The sequence below is a fragment of the Lactuca serriola genome, chromosome 4, assembly GCF_051521515.1.
Source record: "Lactuca serriola cultivar US96UC23 chromosome 4, Lser_US96UC23_V15, whole genome shotgun sequence".
NCBI classification, from domain to species: domain Eukaryota; kingdom Viridiplantae; phylum Streptophyta; class Magnoliopsida; order Asterales; family Asteraceae; genus Lactuca; species Lactuca serriola.
The window spans coordinates 41,209,010-41,219,226 of NC_136411.1; the positions used below are offsets into that span (position 1 = coordinate 41,209,010).

A 10,217-nucleotide genomic window follows, 5' to 3' on the forward strand; every position below is an offset into this window, starting at 1 on the left:
CTTATATGTGCAACATGTCGTATTTTTCAACAGAGCATATAACAATGTTATCATTAATTTTATATTATTATGGAAACTATATAAAATTGTTGATGGACCGATTTTATTCATAAATGAAGATATACACTTACTATGTTTATTTTGTAGGTGGAGTTTCCGGTTTGACTCAAGATCTCATAAATCCCTATTATCTTTCACATTTGGTTATTTCTCCATCTATATAAACATATGATCAGAAACTGATTAAGAATACACGAAATACATTCATAAAATTTGTTTTCTTGTTGCTACGGGATTATAGAGAGAACCTTGAGATCGACTGGAAAACCAACTATACTCGTCGGATCTCAACAGAAGAAGGTATGTATACATAACTTACAATTGGTATCGGAGTCTACTCGAATATATATGTTACTAGAAATCCTTTTACGCCTTGTTCCCCAGTTTTTTTGAAAATTCATCAAAGGAAAGGGAAGGAAAATTTTGTCCAAAAGAAAGGGAGGGGAAGGAAAATATTCATTATACCGTGTTCCCGAGTTCGAAGGAAATGAAAAGAAATGAGAGAAAAAATTTATGTTTTCGTGTTCCCAAGTTAGGAGGAAAAAGAAAATAAAACTTGAAATTTTCGTTCCCCTCACTTTCTTCCTAAATCCGCCCAATTTGGGAGGAAAATTTGGAAGGAAAATATGACTCTAAAATCCTTCCCCGCCCTTCATTTTCCTTCCATTAATGAAACTCGGGAACACGATTTTCCTTCGATACCCGTCACTTTCCCTCCGTATCCTCCCATTTCCCTCCTTAAGTAGAACTCGGAAACAAGGCGTTAATGGTTGGTTTCAAATCTCCAAAACGTTTTGAAATATACATATCTGTTTATGTCCTCTTGGCGTCAAGAATTTTTTTATTGGTTAAAGGTGTAATTTTTTTTTAAGTAATTATATAAACGTCCTTTTAATGGACGCATGTGTACAACCAAGATAAGGATTATTTTAAAATGCAATCTATATTTAAATTACATTTGTGTAGTTTAAGATAATATTTATTTAGTTTATATTTTATCATAATATTTGAGATTGATTTGCTTCTTTTCAAAAGTTTAAAATTTTAGCCGTATGAAAAGGAGTTTTCATTCGTACACTCAAACACTAAATATAACGCATGGTATTATGCAATTTCCAAATATTCTTTTATAGTGTACAATTAGGTTTAAAGATTTTGAAATTTTATTTATAAAAAACATCATAAATGGTCCGTGTGGTTTCCCCAGTTTAGTTCCCGTGGTATAAAAACATCGTAGATGGTACCTATGCTTTCAAAACTTTTGACAATTTGTCCTTATTGTTAACTCCGTTAAGTTTTGTCCGTTAACTGAAATGCATTTTCGTCATTTCACTACCACAGGGACCATTTATGATGTTTTCACTTATTTTTTTTAAAAGATAAAAAATGAAATAATATGCAAAAGGTCTCTCTCTCTCTCTCTCTCTCTCTCTCTCTCTCTCTCTCTCTCTCTCTCTCTCTCTCCAACTGTTTGGCATCGCCGACGATTTATCACCAACAATCCCTTGCTTAAATTGAAAATGGGAATTTGGATATTCTGCTTGGTTAGTTGTTTGAGCTTGGTTTTCTCCAAAGGGAATCCTAATACTGTGTGTGAGTTTAGTGTAGATGAACCTTAATATTGTGTGTGATTTTCTTGATTTCTATGGATTTTATGAAGTTGGTTAATGCATGTGTTTGATTATCATTACCTAGCATGTTAAAGTTTACATCTTTGTTGCTTTGATTCAAGTTAAGTGTAGTTTAATGACCATTTGAATTGCATGAACTTGATTACATGGTAGTTTATGATTATTAAATTACTAGAGCTAGTATTAACCAAATCTTAGATTAAGTAATAAAGGTAACAAATTTGACTGTGTTAGAGAACATAATTTGATCATAATTATGTTTGGTAACTTGTCATGATTATAGATAATTATCTTAGATATATCTTACATAGCCCAATTATCATTAATAATCAATTATGTGTTTGCTTGTGTATGATCATTACATAGTAGTTCATGAATTGGTGAAAATATTAGGAGATTGGATCGCGACTGCTAATTACATTTAAATTGGTAACCGACTGAGTAAATCCATGTTTTGGAAACTAACCATAGGAAAAATGGGTATTCGAAGTTAAACGGGGGTGTCTTTTTAATCTTGATTACAATTGTTTTTAGTTGAGTGTTTGCTTAGTTTTAAGTTAATCTGAACTTGCAAAATCAGATAAAACCCTCAATTTAATTATTGTTTTTAGATTAACTTTTAGTAATTATTTTATTAGCTAAATTTGTTCTCTGTATTCGATACCCAACTTACCTAAACTATTATATAAATTTGAATATGTACACTGCTTAAGTGCAATTAGTTAGTTAAGTAGGTTAGTATTTTAAATTTAAAACTAGATAGTATATATAAATTTCACATTATAGATTCTCGATCTTCATCTTCATTTTTAGATATGTAGGAAGAAGGTGGCTTTTTAGATGAACCAGCAGACTCTGCTAGAGCCTTTTCTTTAAAATGATTTTCTTTATTCCTAAACTTGTATCTCCCTTTTTGTCATCACTTCCTTGAAGGGAGGATTACAAGATGAAGCAAGGGCTTTATGAGTTTACTCCTTATAAGATGGAGAATCTCCCTTTGATGTTGTAGGAGGGGAAGTGTCACACCCTCGGACGACGGCGAAAACGTCAAGTGGTGCGACGTTAGGATGTTGGATCATAGACATTTAACATACTATTGGATTTCTTGACACACATACATCAGTCTGTTTATATTATTACTACTTCCTCAATGCATCCCTTCATAAGTGTGTTTGAAAAATGTTAAAATGAGTTCCTATAATCGAGCTTATGATTATTATATTCCAAATTTTAGAAAGTCATGCCTACTTCGAGTTAACCATCAGGTTGTAGTTAGTAACCGCATGTGGGGGTGTCAACCCTGTATAGATCTATACATATCTTTCCTACTCACTTAAGATTTAACGATTATAGGTCAGGGCTAGCTAAAATTCATGTAGCTAAGGATGAATAGTGACTCATCTAACCATTGTGTTGTCATCATGTGTTAGTTAATCATATAGTTTGGCTAGGACAACAGATAGGTATAATGTTCCTAAAATTTTGGGCAGTGTAACGACTAGGTTTTCATGTTTTACAAGTGGAATAGTCAGCATAATAACTAGGCATAATATTATCCATAAAAGTTGGGCAGGTATCTACCAGACATAATATTACCCTAAAGTACTAGGCATGATTACATCACTAATGTTATACAGTTAGTAATTATTATGAAATCAGTAGTAGTTAGACATGTACCCCCCCCCCCCCCCCGCCACCGTCGCCGCCATAAAAGGGTTTGAAAACTATAAAAGTAGGGTCGTGAACTCATCCTTGAAGTGTGAGTCGTTGACGTAGGGTAGAACCGGGAAGCCAGAACTCGGGTTTCGCTTGGGAGGTAGAGGCACAGAAATTGATATATATATATATATATATATATATATATATATATATATATATATATATAGAGAGAGAGAGAGAGAGAGTTGTATGGAACTGTGAGAACTGGACTGCTTAAGTTTGCTATTTATAGCAAGTTTTTGGGGCGCGTGCAGTGCGTCACACTGCACAGGGTGTGTTTGTGGCTCCATTAGAAAGTTGCCACATGTTCTTTCCTCATCATGCCACGTCACTAGTATCCTGACGAATCTGGGTGTCAGAATGTGCATCGTGCGTGACACGCAGTGGTGAATGCATAACTAGAATTCAGGCTTCTAAATTCCAAAATTCATGCGTATGAGTTCCGTTTTCGACGATTCTTAAATCCCTGTGTAGGCCTTGACGTATACTACAACTTTCTTTTTAGGTGTTTTGGCTAAATCTTAACTTTTGTTTTTAGCCTATATGTTATAACTACCAAAATTCATAACTCTCTCGTACGGGCTCCTTTTTAGACATTCTTTGTCTCGAAATTCCTACTTTGATAAATACTATGATTCTTTTTTTTGGTGACTTTAGCTATAAATCAACTATTCTCTTCGTAGTTTTTGACATTGCAACTTCTTGTATGCGGAAGACATTTATTTACTATAAATGTCGTATCCCTCCTGCACTAAGTCGGATTCCTACATTCAAATAGTGTTGTCGTGTATTTTCTAAATACATTAACCTGCTTGCAAGAAGACCTAGTTTTTTGTGTACCCATATATGTGTCTATCTATAGTAATGATCATGTTTGGTAATTGAATATATTTATCTATTATATTACTAACCTATTACTTATGTTTGTTTACGTTGAGTCCTATTGAGCTCAGTGACGCTTTAGTTTCGGGTGTCCGAGAAGTGGCAAAGGGAGTGAAAAATAGTGTTTAAGTAGCAGTTAATGGAGGTTTAGGAGTGATCTTAGATTTGCATGGCGTGGTGACATGTTTCTCATAAAATCTGGATAGAACACAGTTCCTAGTCTTTGTTCTAAGATAGATAATTGGAATATTCAAGGTAATGACAGTTGAGAATACACTAGAGTTTGACTGAGAGGGTGTGTATGATTGTAATAGACGAGGAAGGGTTCATCTACTTACATATCCCCAGTTGTGCGTTGTAGGGGAGATAAGGGAGAAAGAGTAAAGGGGTTACCAAATTGCTGAGAATCTATGGCACTAGGAAGAAAAAAAGATTTAACAATGAATGAATTATCAACTGCAAGCCACTAATCATAAACTCTATCATCTCTAACATCACTACCACAACTATCATCATTAATAACATCATAGTTGCGACACGATAACCATCACCATTTCTATCATCACTATCTCTACAATTAGAGTGTTTTTTAATTTGTTTTTGATGAATTGTTTATATAAGTTGTCAATTTATAATTGATTGAAAACATAAAACCCCCTATACATCAACTCTAACTTACCTGACCTATCCTATCTACCTACCCATACACCTACTTAATCTATACCTACCCATATACGCACCCATCCCACTTACCCCTATACCACCCCCCTAGAGAACTTACCCATTCTACACCCTACCTACCCCATCTATGCACCCATAACCCACCCTACACTCATCCACCAAACCCCTATAGACCCTACCCACCCTACATACCCTACCTTAGCTACCCGGCCTATAAATCCACTCCCACTCATCCCTAAACCACACACTACCCACCCTTTATCCTATTTAAACTAACTTAAAAAAATTTATAGTCTTTTTTTTTTGGAAAACTAGAAAATAAAAAATGATAGAAAATACATAACAAAAACTATTCGCTTGAATTGTTATCAAGATAACTTGTTACTTCGATGTAAGGGTAAATACATGTCATACAATAAACATTACCATCAACCAATTTACTTACTATTTTGTTAAACCAATCCATAATTTCATATTGTTCTCAAAGTTCAGACCATTTCATAAACACAGTGTCCTCAATAAGTTTGGCTATATAGTCCACACACCTCATTATTTATATCCATAAAGCAATCTCAATATTAGGTTCCTTTCACAAAAAAAAGGAACCAAAACCCAGTGACTGTGAGTGAGTAACCCGGCCCCACCTTCTTAAATACGTGATATCAACAAAGGAATAGAAGCAGGGGTATCCTCACCCATGACAGGCTGGAAAAGATCAAGCTCTCCATAACGTTCTAGAACACGCATCCTACAGTCCTCAGCCGCCATTAATCCAGTGTGGTAGGCACCATGTACTGACCCCGGGTAGTCGACACTTGTCGCTTCCCCAGCAAAAAATAAGTTATCCACAGGAATCCTTAGCCTTTCATACAGATCATGGGGTTTCCCTACTGCATCATAGCTATACGACCCAAGTGAATTTACATCACTACCCCAACGCGACACCAAATGTTGAATCTGCATCAAAACAAATAAAAATATTCACATGAATTACTGAGAGTTGCTATGCTTGTGGTGGTGTTTGTTACTTTTTTTTAATATAATAATAATAATAATGGTATATTTGTATTACAGGGGGGGAGGCGTCAGGAAGAATCTTTTTGAGATGTAAAAAAGCAAAATTAGCGGCGGCATCATCTGATAATTTCTCGATGTCTTTTGCGAGGCGTCCAGCTGGCATATAAACCAAGACAGAATGACCAGTGGCTTTGTGGAGATTAAGAAAGTAGCTACATCCGTAAGAAGTTTCTGAAACTACTCCTAGAAATTCAACATTTGGCCAAAACACTCTCTCAAAATGCAAAACTATCTTGTTTTCGATTCCGACTCCGAGGTCGGCTATGGCTTCCTCTTTCCATTCCGGTAATCTGGGTTCGAATTTAATGGTGTTTGACTTCAACACGCCAAGTGGCACTGCCACAACAACTGCATCCGCAAATAATGTTTTCCCGTTTTCGACGCTTACTTTTACGCCGTTTTTACGTCTATTTATCTTCGTTACCCTTTGCGAACGAATATACACCAATAAGTATTAAACAAAGAAAAAAGTGGGTGTAAGTTTTTTTCATTACTATTTTTTTTTTTATAACAACTCAGGTAACTACCTGTGATCTAATCGGATGTCGAGCCCTTTGGCAAGTGTGTTTATAACTGGAAGGTAACCACGGACCATAAGTCCATGTCCACCTGGCAGCAATTCTTCCTGTTCATCAATAAGTAACTATCAGTGAATGCCCTCTTCAGTCTAAAATGTTTATATAAGGGGATAAAGAAAAAGGAAAAGGTAAAAAAACATGCCTTATCCCAGCATTTAAGGGATATGGTTTCAGCATCTGCAGCAAACCAGCCTTCCATTCTACATAAGTACCACTGCAAGACCTTATGAGAAAGCCCCTCCAACCTGTAACAAATGGATGCTTTAATTATAGTGTTTTATGACAAACAAACAGGCTTAAAAAATGGAAAACTGATTTTAATATTTTTAACATTATGTTATTGAAGTGTGATATGGATTTACCTTAGTTTTGGGTTTCTTTCAAACACGATTGATATTGCATGCTCTATAGACATGTCTTCAGGGAACTCCTCCCTCACTTTATTAGTCTGCAGTACATAAAGCAGCATGTCAAGAGACCAATAATGAAAGAAAAAAAATGGTTAAATATTTAGAAATAAATTTGATTAATGATAACAGTTGTGATAGAAGAACTTGCCTCTTCCAATATGTTCTCAAATGTTTTTCCAACCTGTGAGACTAATTCTTGAGGAACTTGATTCCCATCCATATCAAACAGTGCATAGCTGAAGAAAATTGAAGGAGTACATCAGTAACCAATTTGCTCCTTGAATTAAGTCGGTAACAAAGTAAATGCAAATTGACCATTATCTTTTTTTTTTGTTTCTATGTTCAAGAATCTAAACTAATAGTCATAACTTATTTTCAAGATATGAACATAACACACACAGAAACCACAATAATTAGGCAATATTAAAATAACAATACACTCACCATTATATAACCAAACTAGAAGTAGAGCTAGCAATATACATTAAATATGAAGATTTGAAATTCATTACCTCTCCAAATCATGATCATATAACACTGAATCATCGCCACTAGTTCTGTATAAAGGTAATCCAAGTCTACTGATAACTGGTGCCAATGGATTCTCTTTGCAAACCCCATGCAACCTGAAAGGTTAACATTAATGTACAAGTAGGGAAAGAATCTTAATATGGTAATTATTATATTTATCTATCATGTAAAGTCAAACAGTCAATGGATATGAAGGCCCTTCTCACCATGATGCACCTAAGTCAACTGGAAAACCAAATGAGTAATCAGTACGAACCCGCCCACCAATTCTATTACGAGATTCAAGTACTATAACCTGAAAAAAAAAAAATGAAATTCATGCTTATGTCTTGTATGTTTGTGTATTATTTATCTTCAAGAAATAGTGTCACTGCAAAAGAATCATCATTTAACAATATCTGAAGAAAAAAGAATGTTGATTTAAAGTACCTGAAATGAAGCATCATGAAGGGCACGAGCAGCAGCTATGCCAGCAAATCCACCACCAATCACAATAACAGATGGTGAGGTTGAACGCCTTGCTTCAACATTTGAATAGCAAATTGCTACATTTTAAGGGGAAACAATAATTAGATATGAAACTCTCATATAAATAATTAATATGTTACTATGAGTACTTGAAAGTCAACAATAAATTTACAGTTTTTTAGCTTAACCAAGAGAATAAGGCTCGATTCATTACAGCTAGAGACTGACATACAATTTTCTCCATAAAAGGTTTACAATTTAGCAACTGAAAGTAGAAAACATACATATACATACACAAACATACATATATACATACATACATGTGTGTACGCAAAGAAGTTACAAAAAAGAATCTGTAAAGATTTGCTACTTTAGATGCATGAGTGCTTTTTTTAGGGACCACATTGGAATGTGACTAGAATGCATAAACAATAATACAGATTCTCAGAAGGGACCCCACCAGCAGTATTGATATGCACATGTAGCGATGGTAGTATATTACTATTAGTATACACTCCATTCCAAAATAGTGTTACAGACAGGTCAAAACACAACATGTAGAGCCCAAATATATGAAAAATATTTGTATCTTATGTGGTATACCCCAAATAATACTTCCCCATTTACAACAATTTATGGTAGAGGCAACGACCCATGACACGCAGTTCCTTTAAAACCCTCTTTCATAACCACAAATAATATGATCGGTTATCTGTTCTTGACTTTTTGTAGTGGTAAATTATCTATTACCACTACAGTTTATTCTTCTACACAAGTAATACCTAATTGTAACTTTGGTGTGTCTTTTAAGTTTTAATCTTCTCCTAAAATTCAAGTTTAGAATTAAAAGAGAACTAGCAAAAAGTGTAATATGCTGTTACATATGAAGATCCCCCAAAATTGAAAAGTAATCGAATAATGAATTATTGCACAGGTAATACAGATACTAAAGTAAGAACAAAAAGAGAATAGAATTTACGAGATACCTTGTTTCAATTGGGGATTACTCTTGTCTCCTCCTGAACCCATGTTGCGATGATGATGTTGGACCAAATAAAGGGATTAATTCGTAACCAAAACAATAATAACGACAACTGTAAGAGGGAGAAACTATTAACAGGCCTTCTAGGATCCAAGGGTTTGTCGAACTGAAAAAGGGAAGTAGGTAACAATTGGGGTGAGTGATGAAGAACGAAAAGGAGAAGACAAGTGATGAAGTGATTTGAATTCGAAGAATTACAACCCAGATTTACCAACCAGCTCATGCGTATTACGAACTCTTGGTTTCAAATCTCTGTATAAATCTCTCGGAAACCCTGGTGCCTATATGATCTGGTAGGATTCGGGTAAAAGATCAAAATCCAGGTAACCAAATATGGTAACTCCACCGGAATGAATTGATGATTGCTAAATGCGTTTCAGAGTTTGATTCGACAGAGACTCAGAGAGAGAGAGAGAGAGAGAGAGAGAGAGAGAGAGAGATCCACGGGTGAGATATTTTGTGATTTTGGATTTGTATTTATTAGTGAGATGATGAAGAGATCAACCAACACACGTTGCTTTGTTCCCCTTCCTTTCAATAAATTGTGTGAGAATTGTTAGGTTTCATAAAGTACGTGCTTTTCCTCTTATATGCACTAGGCGAAAATATAGATAAATATACTTTATAAAAAAAAAAATTTATGGAATAATAATTTTTATATTAACTTAGATATAAAGATATGCAGTAATAGTTATTTTTTATATTTTACTTTTATCTTTATTATAATTTTTTTTAAAAGATCATCAAAATCATTAAGATTTAAATTAAACAATTTATCTTGAATCATATTCATTTAAAACTTCAAACTAACTTTTTATTAATTAACCATAACATTAATTTATTTTAATGTTGTAATTATTGATCTTATAACTAACTAAGTACTACAACTTAAAAACATTTTAACATAAGATATTTAATTAGTTTCCGTTACAACTCAAAAGATTTTTAAACTTATTATAATTAAAGGTTAAAGTTGAATTTTGTGTATTTATTTGGTCCCTTAAGTCACTTTAAGTTTTACAATGTCACTTAACTTTTATTTTCTCCCGAAATGGTCCATATGAATGATATAGCATGTAACCTACTGAATTTGCTTACTTAGTCTCACTTGGAAATATACATATATTGATTAATCCCG

At 34.1% G+C, this 10,217-nt stretch overlaps 1 protein-coding gene across 2 annotated transcripts; it reads right to left on the minus strand.

Moving 5' to 3' along the window:
- Nucleotides 1–5,395: 5,395 nt before the first annotated feature.
- Nucleotides 5,396–9,615, minus strand: LOC145101381 (polyamine oxidase 2-like). 2 transcript variants are annotated; one of them, XM_079038572.1, is made up of 11 exons: nucleotides 9,295–9,615; nucleotides 9,024–9,185; nucleotides 7,999–8,114; nucleotides 7,776–7,864; nucleotides 7,551–7,664; nucleotides 7,187–7,274; nucleotides 6,991–7,076; nucleotides 6,771–6,873; nucleotides 6,578–6,675; nucleotides 6,046–6,475; nucleotides 5,396–5,930 (listed from the first exon to the last, which is right to left on the minus strand). In XM_079038572.1, exons 2-11 carry the CDS (start codon nucleotides 9,064–9,066, stop codon nucleotides 5,622–5,624), a joined length of 1,476 nt encoding a protein of 491 aa, XP_078894698.1. In that variant the 5' UTR covers nucleotides 9,067–9,185; nucleotides 9,295–9,615; the 3' UTR covers nucleotides 5,396–5,621. The 2 variants fall into 2 exon arrangements, with proteins under 2 accessions (XP_078894698.1, XP_078894697.1); XM_079038571.1 differs by having other exon boundaries at nucleotides 9,024–9,615.
- Between the last annotated feature and the right edge of the window lie 602 nt (nucleotides 9,616–10,217).